The sequence below is a fragment of the Odontomachus brunneus genome, unplaced genomic scaffold (assembly GCF_010583005.1).
Source record: "Odontomachus brunneus isolate Ranch 3 - 2012 unplaced genomic scaffold, Obru_v1 Obru_scaffold_169, whole genome shotgun sequence".
Classification (NCBI taxonomy): domain Eukaryota; kingdom Metazoa; phylum Arthropoda; class Insecta; order Hymenoptera; family Formicidae; genus Odontomachus; species Odontomachus brunneus.
Genome location: NW_022639619.1, coordinates 109264 through 127604, shown reverse-complemented (window position 1 = coordinate 127604; position 18341 = coordinate 109264). Strand labels below are relative to the sequence as shown.

The 18341-nt window shown below is 44.9% G+C and overlaps 1 protein-coding gene across 5 annotated transcripts in view; it reads left to right on the top strand.

Annotated features, from left to right (window-relative positions):
- The window catches only part of LOC116851235 (probable JmjC domain-containing histone demethylation protein 2C), a 402970-nt gene extending 385566 nt beyond the window's left edge, over positions 1 to 17404 (top strand). For 2 of the 5 annotated variants that reach the window (XM_032830455.1, XM_032830459.1), the window contains exons 10-18: positions 3753 to 4166; positions 4466 to 6745; positions 10721 to 10943; positions 11463 to 11872; positions 12019 to 12223; positions 12641 to 12789; positions 13012 to 14443; positions 14560 to 14815; positions 14937 to 17404. In XM_032830455.1, coding sequence (XP_032686346.1) covers positions 3753 to 4166; positions 4466 to 6745; positions 10721 to 10943; positions 11463 to 11872; positions 12019 to 12223; positions 12641 to 12789; positions 13012 to 14443; positions 14560 to 14815; positions 14937 to 15243 — 5676 coding nt within the window. In that variant the 3' untranslated portion in view covers positions 15244 to 17404. Of the gene's footprint in view, positions 1 to 3752; positions 4167 to 4465; positions 6746 to 10720; positions 10944 to 11462; positions 11873 to 12018; positions 12224 to 12640; positions 12790 to 13011; positions 14444 to 14559; positions 14816 to 14936 lie in introns of those variants that run through there. The other 3 variants (XM_032830457.1, XM_032830456.1, XM_032830460.1) reach the window with 3 other exon arrangements.
- Positions 17405 to 18341: the final 937 nt, after the last annotated feature.

Here is an 18341-nt window from a genome sequence, read left to right as displayed (position 1 = left end):
GAAAATCACGTGTTGGCTGCTCACCGTGATGAGAAATGGTAATCGGTCACGCACAACAACGGTGATATCTGTCGAACGGATGCGGAGTCGACTGTTAAATAACATAGCGCGCCGTGTGCAATATTTATAGAGTATCATTTTATAAGAGTCGCGCGCGATTATAACCTTTCTGCATGTGCCGCTAATAAATAGACGGTATAAATAAATAACTGATGTCGCGCGCGAGGTGTTCTCTTTTTAAACGAACCCGCCTTTGGCGAACGCACACATGTGATGCCGGCGGTTTCGTCCACGTCGTCATCGCGATAGATGTGTGCGTGTGCGACACGTTAACGTTTGCGTTCGCCGAGCGCTTTTAACGAGGACTTTACGGGCTTTTGTGCCGAGCTGTCGCACTCGTTGCACGTTTCTTTTGTAACAACGCGTCTCGCACCATACACACACATGTACGCGCACGTTAAAAGCGTGCAAGATGCGATGACGCGAGCATCCAGGTAAACAGAACGTGGGTTGACATTTACTCGCGGCTCGATTAGCATAGTAAACCTTCTTCTCTCGCAAACCCGTAATTAGATTCGCAGCTCGGCCTCCTCGAACACCTCCTCGTTCCGCGAAGACGCGACGTCGCCGCCGCCGCCGTATCTGTCTCCCTTCGATTCGTCCGGAGAGAGACCTTGCGGAGAGACCTTGACACGATCTTTGCTCGTTGTCGAGAAGATGTCGACGAGTCGTGCTCTTCTGAGGAAGAGTGCCGGTCGTATCGAATTGGAATCTCCTCGTTGAAGCGGCGAGTCTCCGGTTCCCTTGCGTGGGAGGCTTCCGGAATGAAATATTCGATGAACGTGCGGGTGTTCCTCATATTGGAAGTACACGTCGGTCGATGTCGGTCGCGCCTCCGTATCGTCCATAATATATAAAATAGCGGCGCGGGTGTCTTCGACTTCTCGCGAATCGAGATCGAAGAGTCCCGCTAGACTGGTTCTCGTTCGGGAAACAGTAATTTCGATGTGCGAATTGCACGTTTTCATTCGCGCAACGAGACGCATCACGAACTCGAAAAATATAGGAAAATATAGGAAGCGTTGCAGTAAAAATTACATTAAAATTATACTTCTTTTTACAATTTCTTTATAATTTGTTGTGAAGCTGCACTATTCTTAAATTATAGTATAAAGTACTATAGTAAATAAATTTGGCAATCCATCTGGAGAATATGAGATACCCAAATAATTACAATAATGTTGTAACAGAAGGTCAAACATACATAACAAACATGCATTTTTCAACAAATATACAATTTCGATCATAATTCTGTATGGTTCACATAAGACTAAAAAAATTTTGTTGCAATTTTTCCTACAATACTTTCTACGTGTAAGGTAAACAGCCACAATTGGCGTTACATATATAATCATTGAAAAAAGTCTAGATAAACCTGGCTTTTCTTGCGACCAACATTGCAGTTGAGCTTCTTGCCTGCACTCTGCGATTTCCAAAGAGATCCTCACTGCTAAAATTGTGAACAGTTGACGGCAGGAAAGACCAGATTTTTCTAGAATGTTAGCGACCGCACACACACAAGGAGGATGTCAATAATTTTACCCTATTCCGATATTAGCTGTCGGTGCACAACACGTGATAATCCCGGACGTCTCAGCGAGTACTTGGAGTCCCGGTGAGAGCGAGGCGGGGTCGCGATATTTACCTCTCCGTGAATGCGTGTCGGCGACTCGATATACCGGTTACTTGATTACATTAATTTACGGTCTTCCAGCCGCTCCAGAAACGAGTTCCGTCGAGTTTAATCGACAAGCGTCGACAGCGAGCGGAAGTTGTTTGTTTGATCCTCTCTCGCCGGGAAGTTACTCCTTAGTTACACGTCGAAGTTCGTTCGGTAACTTTACATGGAGTATTTTCGAGACCTCTTACGGCGCGCGCCGTGCCGTTAACGAAGTCAGTCCGCCCGGAGACGCGCGCGCGACGTCGGTCGCGCGAATCTCCGCATGGTAACGGTACACGAGGGACGACGCACCGCTTCACTTTTCCCCCGAGACTTTGCTCACGACGAATATTTCCCATCGATCTCGGCTGTTGTTCTCCATCGCGACGTGTGTGTGGCGCGAAAACACGAATCTTGTTGCGCGTAAATCGCCACACACCGTGTCTACCAAATGTCGCGACGCCAGGCGACTACGAAGAATTACGGGAGGCGTTTAAACAAGCGCGCTTTTCCGAGGATACTCGAAAAAACGAGAGAAAGAGAGAGAGAGAGGAGGGGGGAAGAGAGAGAGCAAGAAAGGGATCTATTTAGAAATCACTCGGGATGAAAAAGCGACGTTACGAGCTCTTCGACGTTCCGCCATGACCTCTTCTTGAAGAGAAACTATATTTAGGTCTTGCTTTCCCCACGGAGTTTTCCGATAGAATTCTCCCACGGAAAAAAAATGACGACTTAAAATAACGATACCTGGCGTTATCGGCACCGTTATTTCGAGCCATGTATGTGCTTCTTTCTTTTTTATTAGACAGATGCGATACTAAACTCCTTTTTTTTACAACACTCATACGACGTTGATCTTGATTGCGTGCATCGTTACGACACGCGAATCGCGGTGCAAGCTTACGCGTGAGAAAAACGAGTTTTCCCGCTGCATCGAATGCCTCTCTCGTAAACGATTTGATGACACACATACACCCACATAAGTGCGCGCGCGCGTGACTCGGAAAGTCCGGCGATTTGAAGCGTGGTTTCACGCGTTCGATCGGCGCCACGTACTCTCCCCGCTGTTCGCCGCCCCCGCGTGCCCCCGTCGTGCATGCTAATGAGACGTCTGGTAAAGAATTCGGTAACCACGCGAACAGAACGTGATATCTCACGGATCACGCAAGTGCGCGACTCAGCAATCAGACGTGGCCGCCCACAGACGTATACGTTATTATGAGGGGCAATTGTGGAGGCTGCGTCGCGAACGGGGGACCCCGCTAAAATGGTACTTATACCTGTGTAACGATAATAGTAGCGCACACGTGACATCACTGTCATGTGCGCGCACATGTAGACGGTGCACACGCACGCACACAGAAATACACGTGTCTGTGTCTGGGGTTTCGTTATTTGCCTGACAATTGAGTGACGCGCCGTACGTCTCGAGCGAACGTGTATTGCACGCACGTATCCCTCGCGCGCTAACGACACAGTGTACAGCTCGCGTTATATAAAGAACATTTCGATGAACAATAAGCGTTAACTCTGCTGCTCCGAAACACACTCTGAAAGAATACAACATGATCGGAAAAACCAATACGAATGTGCTGAAAGGTTAAATGAATTTAACTTCAAAAATGAAGAGAATGGTCTCGTCTCGGATAATATACACGATGGGTAGGCTCTACCGTAGGAGGACATCGCCTTTCCTATACATGGCGCTCGGAGAAAAAGACAAATGGTGATAACAACTGTATATATAGGTGACAACTATGCGAGTTTTGTATGTAGAATGGTATATAATATATACATATAGTTAACAAATTGTGCACATTAATTTGACAGAACTCGTATAATTGTCACCTATAGTTGCCATTGTCATGTTTCTCTTAGAGCGCGTACCGTTTCCACGTATTTTTCCTCACGTTCCCCGCTGAGCACCGTGAAACTCCTCGAAATCCTTCGCCCTTCCTCGTATCATTGTCCTGCCGATGAGTTATTATTTGCGACAATCGACGAAAGGGATTGGCAATATTGATTGAAATAGACATCTCATGTCCCGCAGAGGAGCTCCTCTCTACCATGGAACGCCTTCATTCCCTTGCCGCCCACCGGCAGAAGCCATGGGGCGCCGCTCTCGGGAATGACCGCTCCGCACGCTGGCCACCATCATCCTGGCGGTCCGGGTGCGGCCGCGTCCGCCGCCGCCGCCGCGGCAGTCGCTCATCCCATGACCGTGGCGCAGCAGCAGCAACGGGAGCGCGAGAAGCGGGAGCTGGAACGGGAACGCGAGAAGCGGGAGCTGGAACGGGAGCGCGAACGCGAGTGGGAGCAGCAACGAGAAAATGAACAGCTGGCGGCAGCCGTGAGGCTGCACTTCCGGCAGGCGGACACCAGGGATCACGTCACCGCGCAGCAGGGGGCCGCTTATTTCGCGGCTACAGCGCCGCCATCTCAACAGGTACATCTATGTCGTCTTCTGCTTTTATGAGCTCTCATCAAGCTGCCCTTCTTTATCATCTCTCATTCCCTCCAATAATACCAGAATGATTCATATCCATCGCAATAATTAGATTAGTTGCCCGATTTTTAGACTCCAATCGTTCAGCAGTCAAGATGACGGCAAGCTAGCATTCTTACATTGATCGCAATTTTTCACTTGAACGAATGGAGCACAAAAATCAGACCACCAACTAATTAGCATATAGCATCAGCATCCAATCGAAATATATTTCTAATTGTAACATGTATTTCCTTCAGGTATCTCGACCTTCGAGCGTGCCTGGAAAAGTCGACTATCATCCACCACCGGCGCACTCGCGAACATCCAAGCTGCCGTTACCCTCGGGCAGCACGCTGCACGATAAGTCGTCACCAGTGGTGGGACCGTCGCACAGCTCGCTACCGAAAGCCGAGCCGAACATAAACTTATTTAACTATACATACTCGCCGACGTACATGCGCGAAATGAAAGTGAAGAGCGACCTGAGCCAAGCGCACAAGTCGCTGCCAAGCAAGAGCGGACTAGCCGGCGGCCTCGAGAGGGACCACCACGGTAGAGAGGTGCTGCAGAATCCACCGTCTCTGTTGCCGGACCACAAAAGCTCAGTGATCGTGAAGAACGAGGGACGAGAGTTGCCGAAGGCACCGGCGCCACAGCAGCACTCGTCCAGTCCGAAGATAATGTCTTACCTGAACGTCCAGTCGGTGGCACCGCAGCACAAATCGTCCGCGTACGAGTACAGGAGTCCGACGCAGAGTCCGCACCATCTGCACCACCTCGACAGTCTGCAGTCGGCAGCGAAAAGCATACCGCCGCCACCGGCGAGTCATCACCGCAGCAGTGGCGCCGTGCCGACGACAACGACGCAACTGCCGAGTCCACATGGCCATCCGCCGCCACCTCCGCCGGCGCCTGCGCCGCACCCGCACAACCGTCAGTCTCCACACGCCCAACACCCGCACGCTCAACCGCCACCACCGTTGCCGCCACATCCCTCACCGCCGGAGCCGCGCTACCTGAACAGGCCGGAGCAACAGGGTATACCATATGCTCCAGCGAAGTCCGCATATCCGTATCCTCATCCACATCCGCCCACGGCTTCGCCGACGTCGCACTATGCAGCGCCGACGACCGGTTCCAAGCCGAAGGTCAGCAGCCCGGCACCGCAACACTTCTACGGCAAGCCGAACTCCGGGATCATGACCGGCACACCGGTATGCCGTGCATCTGAGCCTGCCGTCGCCGCGCCGATACCGTTGACCTCGAAGGCTGGCAGTTCGCCTTACCAGCAAGTGCCTCACCATCACGGGGCGCCGACACACCTGCCGCCACCCGCGCACAGTAGATCCGTCTACGACAGTCGGGGTGCTTACACCGGCTCGATGCCGGCCGGAAAACTGCCGCCGCCGTTGCACGGTTCGCCACCCACGGCCGCTTCGGCGCCTCTCTCGAGGCCAATCGTTCATCCCGTTCATCGTACCATCAGCCCGCATCAGCAGCCGAATCAGACGATGCAACATGTGCAGCCGCAGATCAACACGGCCTTTCAAACGCAACCGCTCGATCTCGGGGTGGAGAGGTCCGGTTCGCCCAAGAGAAAGGCGCCGACGCCGTTGCTGTGCGACAATAACGCTGGTCAACCGGTGGCTCTGGAAGTATCCAAGAAACGCCGTACCGAGGAGCCGCAACCGCAGCCACAGCCGTTATCGTTGCAATGTGTCGGACCGTCTATGCTTTCCAGGGTGAGCGAACCCAGTCCACTGATCGCCTCCGCCGCCACATCAATCACTACCGTCGTCAATACTGCGGCATTACTCGCGCAACCGAATAATCAAGCGCAGGAACGCACGGTAACGGCGGTGAGCCCAGCACCAAGAACCTCCAGTGGTGATGGCTCGGTGCGACCCGCTAGTACTGGCAGTGTGTGCTCGCTCAACCCCACGCCAGTGAGCGCAGTACCCAGTCCAGCACCTATACCGAGTCCTGCGCCCTCTACCGCACCCAGTCCGGCACCTAGTGCCCCTGGCACACCTGCTAAAGTAAACAACATCAATACCAGCACCGCGGACAGCGAGAAGTCCAACAGTCCAGCACCGAGACCACCGAGCAGCACCAGTTACCCGGTGCACAAATTGAAAAAAGCGTGGTTACAAAGGCATTCTGGCGAGGATGGCACAGAGGATACAACCGGCATTGTCGGCAGCGGCTCCTGCCTTACATTACCCTTAAAAATATCCCAGGTGCCATCGCAACCTTTGAACAACAAGGAACACCGCGAGAGTAGCAGCGGCACGTCCAATACGACCAACAACGCGCCGACGAGCACCTGTTTGCCCAGTGCCGTCAATTCGATTCATAATATCGGTAGTATGGCGGTCAACAGCATTAACAAGAGCAAGGTAACCGGCAAAAGTGGTCGGAAACCGGCGAACAAGGAATCCCTCAACGGCCACGCTACAGATACCAAGACTCCGCAGGAAGACTCGTCCAGCAGCGACCCGGAGAGGAAGTCGCCGCCCAAGCGAAAGCCACCCAAGGTATCTATCTCTATTAGTCGTTTATGGTAGATTTTGTTGCTGTGGTTGTTGTGTGTTGTGTTGTTGTTGTTGCTACTGTAAGCTCGCCATTTGGAGCGCGTATATCGCGTTGTAGGCCTTTACTCGCTTGCTACTCGGGAGAGTATAAATTTGCGGTAATATAATTTTGCAATATTTAGTGCCACTAAATTTCGGTTTTGTCGGTACGACTCGTTAAGGGGATGCCGCACTTGAAAATTTTATCGACGAAATAATGACTTCTTTCTGTAAAATTTATGTCGTATTGCTTGCACAAAAAATTACAAATGCTTTTATTAAAATGTAATGAAAACAATACAAATTTTAAAATTGATATCTCAAGCTGTCAGTTAACATAAATATTTATCTGATACAAAAATTTTGCAGTACAGCGTTTGTTCCGCCAACGAAAATTTTGAAAAATATTTTGGTATTTTTACAACTAAATATAGAAGCTCAAAAGTGTACAAAAAGTTTGCAGAAAGATTTCTACATGTACGTAATTGTTTTCTGCTCGCATGAAAAAAACAAAGCACACATTTATATAAAATCTATATAAAAAATACGAAAAAGATAGTATAGTCACGATCATTTCCACGTTATCAACATTTTCCGAATTCGTCATCTACTTCGATTAATATACTTCCTTAAATTGTATGGCTTAAAAATAAAAAATTTTACAATCTGCGATCAAATCGTACTGGTTGAAAATGAAAGTATTTTTACATTTTATTCACTCGCAGATGAGTGCACCACTTAAAAAGTAAAAGTCTAAGTTCCTTTGTGGAGTTGTACTACCACTCCTCTTTGTTAAGGATAGTACTCGCAAACTTGGAAAATTTACATTTTGTCTTATCCACCAATCCGTTACTCTTCAAAAAACGTATAAAGGACTGTCTATAATGGGAGTAAAGTATGACTGCAAGAAGAGTAAAAAAATTGTCCAATCACACCCAAACAGGACGACAAGGTGTCCTGGGGACGTCCCAGGGACGTAGGAACAGAGGACGTAGAAACGTCCCCAGGACATCTTCAGAACATACTTTACACGTCCTTTGAATATCTGTACTGTTAGGGCAGTCAATTATTTTTCTCACATTCGATTGTGTGATCGGTCAATTTCTTACTTTTAAAACCTTTTCACAATGCCAGGCTATAGGCAATAGGAATAGACATTAGCCAATAGGAACAGGAAATAGAAATAATTGACCAATCCAAATTCCTATTCCCTGTTCCTATTGCTTGTTGCCTGGCTTTCTGCAAGGGCCTTTCAGCCATACTTCCATTGTGAACGGACCTTAATAGCGAACTAGCTCCATCTAGTGGAATTATGAAGTACCCAGTAGTTGTGTGGTTTGAGTCTCAACTAAATGATCTGTTATAACTAGACCCGTTATAATTTCATCAGATCCAAAATTCTCTATTAAAATAAACATTTTTTCCGACCTGATATTGAACTATATTACGCAAATAAACATTCAAGTTAGGTTCAAAGTTGTATAAACAAAGTGTGTATATTTCATTCTCCACGCATGCAACATCCAATGATAAAATCTATCTAAAATCAGCAGCACACTATGCTTATTTTCGTACTGGTTTGCTTGTTGGATGAAAATACTCTGTTCTAATTGGTGCATTTCTGAAGATGGATGAAAATGCACCAATCAAAATAGAGTATTTTCATTCAGCAAGCAATCTAGCACGAAAACGAGTACCGTTTCATGGACGTAGTATACATAGACCTCGCATACGCTCAGAAAAGTGAAGCCAATATATACAACCCTTCTCTGTTCTCTGTCTCTTTCTGCACAGACAAAGTGTGCAATAAAATTTAAGTAAGACGTTTACTTGCCAGTCTACTCGGGGTGCTGTTGCACTCTATAATATTATGGAAACGAGAAATGGATGCACGCGCAACAAAAAAGTGACAAGATAGGAAGAAAACTATAGCCCCTCTATTGTAGTTCTCTTTCTAGATGTTGGCTTCACTCTATTAGATGACAGAACATAGGGCATTCGGAATCCATGTATACTATGTCCATGCACCGTGTGTCGCTGACTTAAAAACAAAGACCTGTATTCTGAGTTCTTTTAACGATAAATGAACTTCTAAAAGAGGCTTAGAAACCAGCTGATTGGCTGAGAAGCTACATTTAAGGCATTTTTATTGATAAAAGAAGATTCAGAATATGGGCTAAAGACTTTATCATTAGACATTTGGTCTGTTCCTTTTAGCTGCACTGCTAAACTAGTGCATTAAATTAAGATGAGACAAATATATTTTTTCTCACTCAAACTTATTACACTAGTTCAGCAGTGCAATAAGTTAAAATGAGAAAAATAATATTTCTCATTCTAACTTATTGCAGTTCAGTAGTGCAGCTAAAAAGAACAGACCAAGTTTCAAAATGCATCGAAAGAAACTTGTTGAGGTCATTTTAAAAATAAATGTACATGCAAAAGCACGAAGATCCCTTCAAAGTTTAACTATGAAATGTTGTAATATCGAATTCTTAAAAATTATATTTGAGAACAACGAAACGTTAATCAATCTCATAACAATTTAATAATTGAATTGATTTATCATCATCCGTTATCGACCGTTCATAGATGTAGTTTGGAAGTTACGCGCCATTTTCCCAACGGAAAGCGCGTATGAATCATTCTAACGAATTCCGTGCAAGTGTGTGCGAGTAGTTCTGCGTACCGTCAGAAATATTAATTTTGTCGACACATGGAGTCATTTCATGCAAAGGACATCCAACGTCGCTATCGAGCATTGCGATTTGCTTCATGGGAGAACGTGGTAAAATAGTCAATATTTTTGTACTACGAAATTTACGTCGCCAATGTGACATAACCTCAAATCGCGTAATATACTTGGAAACTTACATGATAATTTTGATTCTTTTTCAAGAGTTATATAGTAAATCTCAGATGTAGATAATTATACTGGTTTAAAATTGCAATAATTTCCTTATAGAGAGAATATTGAACAACATTACGAATCACATGATATATAAAACTTAATGTACCAAAAGTAAACATATTAGAGAGTTATTAGTTTTAATTGTTGATATTAATCAAACATTAGAAGCAAATTCTTTAAAATCTCAATATCAGGCACAAAATTATCAGGAAAAGTTGGAAGATAACTGCAAATTACAAATAAATAGTTGTTACACAGATCAAGATAGAAGTATGAATGCGTAAGCTGTATGCGATGACTGCCTACATAATTCTACAATTGTACAATAGGCCTGTTTCTTTTTTTAAGAACTTTTTCAAATGACATATACTGATGCAATAGAGTGAGTTAGAGTGAAAGTATATAATAGATTTGTTTTCTATTGCTGAACTGGCTGCACTAACTTGTATTAGTTTTCTTCTTACTTCTACCAAGTTTTAATTGTATATTTGTTTCTTTTTAATAAAAAAGAAACAGATGTTTCATAAATGTTTCATAAACTAGTTCAATAATAAAAAATAGACCTTTTGTTCTAATTTATCATAGTGTATACCAGTGTATATCAGTTCAGGAAGTTCTTCGAAAAAGAACAAGGCATCAATCATGAATCTTTTTATATGAACTTAATCTTATTTATCAATCATATAACTTTTTTAGTATGGAATTACGAAGAGTGAATAATTTTACAGCATTTGAAAGCGATTATGAATCTTTTCCACCAATGTAAACTCGTGAAAAGTGAATATTTCCACACATATTTTGAAGATCATATTTTTACTTTTCATGAGTTCACACAAGGAGAAGAAATACATGATTGACTCGCTGACCTAATTTTAAACCTTGTATAGATTGAAGTAGATTTGTGAATTTTCCCCTTGGCGAATGGTAGAGCTGTGAAGTAGTAGTGTGGCCGATTAGCAGCTTTTGGCTAGTAGATGCGGCAAGAGCATGAACTTCCTGACTACTTAATAATCTGTGCCCTGTGGTAGGTAAAACGAAAGAAGGGCGCCGCACGAAGGCAACAAACAGCCGCGGAAGATCAGCGGAGGCGGAAAGAGGACAAGCAGGGTGGTGGAGCTGGTGCGGGTAGCGAGTCCAGCAATGAGAGCGAGGCAGGCTCTGCTAGTGACACCAGTGAGCAGCTAAGCTCCATTCAGCCTACGTCGAGGGTGCGACACACCACGGCTAATTCCAACAATTCCTCGGGAAACGGTTAGTTGACGTAGCTTCTTGTAAATGGACTTCCCGTCAGGTGAACTAACTATTCACTTGCAGGGTAAGTGATCCGTGTTCCACGATGATACAATTATCCCTTTCTTTAAAGTTGTGTACGGGAACTCAAGAAAATCAAGAGCAAATGAGATTGTTCAGAATAATTGTCACGTAAAAAGAAAAAGAGCTTCATGTTTTTGTCGAAGAGAAACGCGAGGATTTCGAGAAACCTCGGATCTCTTGTGTTTTTCGCGAGTTCGCCACTCATCTTTGGATTTTTGTGATTTGATGTCGCGCACTTACCCTGTACTTTCTTAATTGTTATCTTTTCACCTGTGAGACATACACATATCTTTGAAATAATACGCACATGATGAAACCTTACATAATAATTGATAACCATGATATATCATTATATTATGAGCTTTTTAACACTGATTAATGTTGATCATATACAAAAAAACAAACAATAATTTTAGAACACTGTTGAATCAAGACGCGCAATATTATTATATATAGGAAGTAACAAGGAGCCTAGGAAACGCGGTAGGAGACCAAAGACTACGAAGGGTAACGAAGTTGGAGGGGAAGATCAACAACCCCGACAGAAGAAGGAACGCAGGGACGACAGCGCGAGCGGTGGTAACAATGGTCCGGGCGGGAGCGGCGGGAGAGGTGATCCCTTTCGCAAACCACCAATATCACAACTGAAGAAGACCGGTGAGAGCTGGTTACAGGACGGCGCCTGCTTCGAAGTGGCGCCCAAGCTGGCGAAGTGTCGCGAGTGCCGATGGACGCCGCACCAGCGCTCCAAAAATCTACCGCAGAATATCTTCTGCAGATTCTACGCATTTCGCCGGCTGCGCTATACCAAAAACGGGCAACTGGCCATAGCGGGATTCAGCGATCCACACAAGGATGCATCCGAGGTATGCACAATCGTCCTTTGAACTTTTTCGCGTAGACTACCGTCGGTGATTGACGGATATGGCACGTTCCTTTACGTTGCACCCATTTCACAGCCTCGTTCCAAGATGCATGCTCTCACGTGAAAACTGTCGTTACGATGTTACAGGAAGATCTTCGATTATGGTTACCAGGAAAGGATAACCAGGAGTCAACGGGGAAAGACGAGAAATCCGAGAAGAACGAGAAAGACAAAGGAGATCGGGAAGATTTAGACTTGGAGACGGCTCATCGGCTTCTTCGGCAGGTTGGCGATCAATTCTGTGATCTTTTACATCAGGAGAAAGATGCCCTCCAAGAACATATGGCCGAAGGTAAAATTTTGTTTCTTCTCTCTATTTTGTTTCTAAATACGTGTCGCACAACTAATCCACTATCTTTTTTACACCAACTAACACGAATCTTACGTGTAAAATAATCAAACATACACGCGCCGCATATATCACATTCATAAAGTCGGTTTTTCGTTTAATTTAATATTGAATTTTTTTTCGACGCACTTGATTTTCCCATGCGTCAGTCATTCAACGTCCTATGTACAATATGTAACGTCCAAAAGATAATTTTTTTAAGTATGGATAATATTATCATTTATATGTCAAAACATTCGACTAATTATCTTCGGACTTACGTATTTTTCTTTAAATATTAGGTTGCATGTTCGCTTGCGTAACTTTTTTTTTGTTCGCATGTTTTAACGCTTTGCGCATCGGTTATGTACCTTTTGACAGCGAGTTCGGGGGTTATAGACGGAACGGTAGCGTGGAAACGAGTGATCCAAGGTGTCCGAGAAATGTGCGACGTATGTGAGACTACGCTGTTCAACTATCACTGGGCTTGCGGCAAGTGTGGTTTCGTCGTCTGCATCGATTGTTACAAGGTAAGATGTCACGCTCGATATATCATTTTTTCTTTCTTTCCTTTCAGTTAAACGCTAGGAACTACATGATGACAATTAACTAACAGATGTTACGTGATGTATCATAGTAATATTTATCGAGCTTTTTAACACTGACATTAATGTATAAGAGAAATGTTCTTTCTTTCTCTTCGCGGAAACGAGAAAATTTACTAACGGAAACGTATCCTATTGATATTTTAGGGACGCAAGAATGGAACGATCAAGATCTGGGGCGACTGCGGCAAAGACCGGGACGATTTCTCGTGGCTGCTATGCACAAACAGACAAGCTCACGAGCCGGAACGACTCATGTTGACACAGATCATCGCCGGCGACAGTCTCCTGCGTCTCGGTCAACGTTTGCACGAGTGCCGCGCGGAATGGGGAATCGCGCAGCATTGCGCTTGCTCGCTCGCGATGCCTTCACAGCCGAACGAAATCCTCCGGAACTTGATCAAAGGCGACTCCGTGCTGGTGCTCAACGGAAACGTCAAGCAGGAGGTGAAGGAAGAGAAGAAGCTGAACGAGTCTAATGGTGCGTCGTCGGAGAGCAAGACCAACGGCGAGGACAATTCATCGCTGAATTGGTTGGCCGAGGTGGCGTTGCAGAATCAGCAGGAGAAGCCTCCCCCCGAGAGCGGCACCAGCTCGGACTCGGACGAGGATCGCGAGGAAGGCTTCTCGACACTGCGGGAGCTGCTTGTCGGATCTTCACACAAGTCGAACGGTAACGGATCTAGATCAAACTCGCCCACAAATAATGCGAGCGGCGTGAACACTCCCGCTGGTAATAACGTCGCCAAATCCGGCAAGAAATCAAAGATGGATACGCTCGACGAGGTAATATCCAGCGTGATCGAACATAGTGTGAAGAAGGAACGAGACAGCGGTATGGACGACGAGAAACCACGAGAGTTGAAGCACTTCGTGCGACGTTATAAGTGGACGCAGCGAGGTCGCGAGCCGTTACCCATTAGGATCATGACTCTGACAGAGAGCAAGAGTTTGTATCCGGACGTACCACATTCGTGGCTCTGCGACGGCAAGATGCTAAGGTTAAATGACCCGAACAATCCCAACAATTACCGGATATTCCAGGACCAGTGGAAACGCGGGCAACCTGTGATCGTCTCCGACGTTTCCAAGGCGTTAGACATGAATCTGTGGCATCCGGATTCGTTTGCACGCGATTTCGGCGACGAAAAGAACGATCTCGTCAACTGTATGACGGGTAATTTGGTGCCGAATCAACCGATGCGTAAATTTTGGGAGGGATTCGAGCACTTTTCCAAACGGCTCAAGGACGAGCGGGGCAATCCTATGTTGCTGAAACTGAAAGACTGGCCGCCCGGTGAGGACTTCGCCGAGCTGCTCCCGTCGAGATTCACGGATCTGATGAAGGTCCTGCCGTTGTCCGAGTACACTCACAGAAACGGTAGACTGAATTTAGCGAGCCGTTTACCCAATTGCTTTGTAAGACCGGACCTAGGGCCGAAGATGTACAACGCCTACGGCTCCGCGCTTCACCCCAACAAAGGCACGACTAATCTCCATCTGGACATCTCTGACGCCGTGAACGTCATGGTGTACGTGGGTATCCCGAAGGATGCCGACAGCGACGAACACATCAAAGGTACGTACTCCTACTCGTTTTCGATCATGCGCGATTAATTAATTGATATACTCTCACCGCAGTATATCGCAATTAATAATCCGAAATTCAATCGTCGAAACTTTTAATCGTTGCAGAGGCATTGAGAGCGATAGACGAAGCAGGCTGTGATATTCTGACGCGTCGTCGGGTGCGCGAACGCGGCGAGGCACCCGGTGCGTTGTGGCATATTTATCCGGCGCGCGACGCCGACAAAATTCGAGACCTTCTGAATGCCGTAGCGTTAGAACGCGGCGCTCGCTTGGAACCACATCATGACCCCATCCACGACCAGAGTTGTTATCTTGACGGCCCGTTGCGAGAACGATTGTACCGAGAATACGGTGTCGAAGGGTAAGCGTCACCTTGCAACTTGCACAGTTTTGTAAATTGTAAAATATTAAGTTAGAGTTTAAATATCTTATGTATGTATAATATAAACAATGCCGATAATATGAAACATTTAACGTTGCAGGTACGCCATTGTTCAATGTTTGGGCGACGCGGTATTCGTGCCGGCCGGCGCGCCGCATCAAGTCCGCAATCTTCACAATTGCATCAAAGTGGCTGAAGATTTCGTGTCGCCGGAGAATGTCTCGCATTGTTTCCACCTGACTCAGGAGTTCCGCGCGTTATCAGACACGCACACCAATCACGAGGACAAGCTGCAGATTAAGAATATCATATACCACGCGGTGAAGGATTCACTGACCGTCTTAGCAAACGTCAAGGAAGAGACTCTCACCAAGCTCAACGAGACGAAGACGAAAGAGGAAACGTAGCCTTAGGCCCCCGCAATACGGTAAGACCCGTGGATGATCATTAGAACGAATTTCGTCGTCACTATGACGAAACCAACTCCGCTCGCCGTTCCTCGGCGTTCCCGAACAGCGGAGAATCTTGCTGGCAAGAATAACCGGGAGAAACTGCAGAAGACGACCTCCTTCCCCTCCGCGAAGAAATCGCCTCGTGGAGGCGCGTCGCTGAGGTAAAGAATTTGTTGTGATACTTGACCAGGAACCATTTTGGAAAACATTATAATTTGCGATATCGCCTGAGCCAGTATTTGGTTATTTGTTTTTTTCTTTTTGTTTATTTTCGGGCTGTCTCTTGCACCGAGTCCGTTTTTTGCTCTCCCGTTTTACGGGCAAAAAGCCGCCCGCGGACATGAAGTCCGACGAGCTATATAAGATATGTGAGAAGAGAAAGGGGGAGAAAGATTTGTGGGCCGGATCGCGCTATGAGTAAACGCCGCGTCCATTTACTATTGTGATACAAGGAGGACTCTGTGGATCGTACGTTACTTGTAATTAATTATATCGTGCCTGTATCCAATACACATTCACACACACACACATACACACTGTCTATATTATATAAATGTAGATAATTGAATATATATATTATATATATTATATATACATACTGTGTACTGAATGAATTTTTGCTAGCAACTACGCGAGACGGTTGTCTAGGAGTACCTTTGTGCAATTAGATGGTTGAACAGTTTAGCTGGATCAGTGATAAATATTGGATCCATTAATCGTGTGCTCTGGTGCTTTCTCTGGTGTATCTCTGGTGTAGCCCCGCCAGAGATAGTCGATACGTATTCGCGTTAGATTTTTATGTTCCACGTAAAAATGGTGTAAGTGATGAAAGCAAAAAACACTGCCTAACTAATCGGTTCGACGACAATGAGAAGAGACAAGTCTTCTCTCGCAATCATTCTAATAGATTGCTTACAACTCAACGAGTTGTTGTTCAAAGTCGCGATTGCTTTTTTACGGCGAACCATATGTATCGGCTATGAACATCGGCGGGGTGATATAAGTTTTGTATGACTGTCACTTCGATTATAAGGCATCAGAACGTAACAAAAAAAAAAAGAATTACAACTTCTTCGATATTACTTCTTCGAACCCGGTGTATCGCAACCCGTCGTGTAACGGGGGTGTAATTAATAAGATAAATCTGTTATTTTTGTCAAAACCACGCGAACCGTCTATAAAATCCGACACGTGAAAGAGTGAAAAAAGAAGAATGAAAAGACAGCGATAATCTAATTGTATCGTAATGGGATATTAACTGATAGGAATAAAATTATGCAGTAATGTTATTTTAAAAAGAATGAGAGAGAGAGAAAGAGAACGACAAAAAAGAAGAAGGAAGAAAGAGCGTAAAAGTAAAAGCGTAACGACTTTCGAAGTGCCAATGTTGAACGACGTGGGACATTTAAGTGTGTACGCGTTATGTATCGTATATGCGTAGGTAGAAAAAAATGAAGAACAAGAAGAGGAAAAAAGAGGAAAACAATTAGTCACACAGAATCTGCAGAGATGACAGGCCGAGTTCCTATCATTCGACAGTTCGCGCGAAGACGAAGTCGCCGCGCTCTATCCGCCGCACTGTCATTGTCTCGCGATTCGAAAACTGCTGTAGTAGCTTCTGTTACCTTCGTTACCTTATCTCGCGAGATTCGTTCAATAAACATTGCTCAATGAAGCAAACAAGAAAACAAGATATTATAAACGAGCGAATGTAACTATTAGCCCAGATCTACAATATGCTCTCTTTGTTTCCTATATTTTTCTCTTTATCTTTTTCTAGCTTAAACTTTCTAGCTTTGAACTTTAGTCAAAAAAAAAGATAGTGATAAAGAAACAGGGAGCAAAGAACACATTGTAGATCAGACTTTGGAGATTCTTTCCGACTTTTGCGTTCGTGTTTTTTTTTTTTTTTTTTTTTTTTTTTCTTTAAGCAAACTTGAAACAGCAGCTCTCGAATCGGGCGTATCTACTTAGCGTCTTTTGCGCCACTTTACGCGCCGATCGATCGTCGACTGTATTACGGTTGGTTAATAATCATCGACACCGATGAGACATGTAAACGAATGAAAATATCGGAAAATAGACGAACGAACCGAAAGGAGAGGAAAAAAAAAAGTTAGAAATCACTGGCATCCTGAAATCCGCAATTTCTTTGATCTCAACATTCGTCTAGCATACAACGACTTGATTAAAATAATATTTAACGAGTACATTTTTAAAATATCTTAGTGTTGATAAGTACGCGCGCGCGTTAACGATTATGAAAATTGTATAAGCCACAACAAACATAACAAGCAACAAAACTAAAAAACAAGAGGTACCGTTATTACTCCACGGACGGCGGTGTATAAAGTTCTCTAGGAAGACATATTTCTGTGTATTATTGCTGCAAACGAGAAGCTATTGTTTGTTCTCTATTGCTATGTGTATGTACATATTACATTTATACATCCGTATATGTATACATATATACATATATAAATACGAAAGAGGGAAGTCTAGGATTATGATAAGCAGTACACCCCTTTATGAAACCACGATGAAATACCACTTTACACGCGTAGGTAGATAGTTTATTATGCCATTATTATTATATTATTATCATTATTACGATTAATTATTACGAAAAATACGATATTTAAATGTTGCTAAATATGCCGAGAGAAAGAGCGAAGAGTAGTACGAGAGTCGCGAGTGTAAATGATTAAAAAGAAAAAAAATTGGGAGAGTTCACGATGCTTGAAGTCGCAAGAAAGAAAAAAAGAGAAAGAAAGAAAGAAAGAAAGACGGTTTGTATGCGTGCGTGCGTGCGTTTGTTGCGTGTGTGCCGCGAGTGAAAGAGAGGAAAAAAAAACCGTGCGTGTGCGTGGGCAATCCAGTGAAAATGTGAAAAAGTACGCACGTGAGAACACAAGGGGCCGTGTATTGGGGGCGGAGTGAAACGGATACTATAAAACAATGTACAGATCTTACGAGAATCCCACGAGAGACATCCACCCCTCAAAAAAAAGATGAAGAAAAGAATAAGTCCCACGCTATCCCCCCCCCCCCCC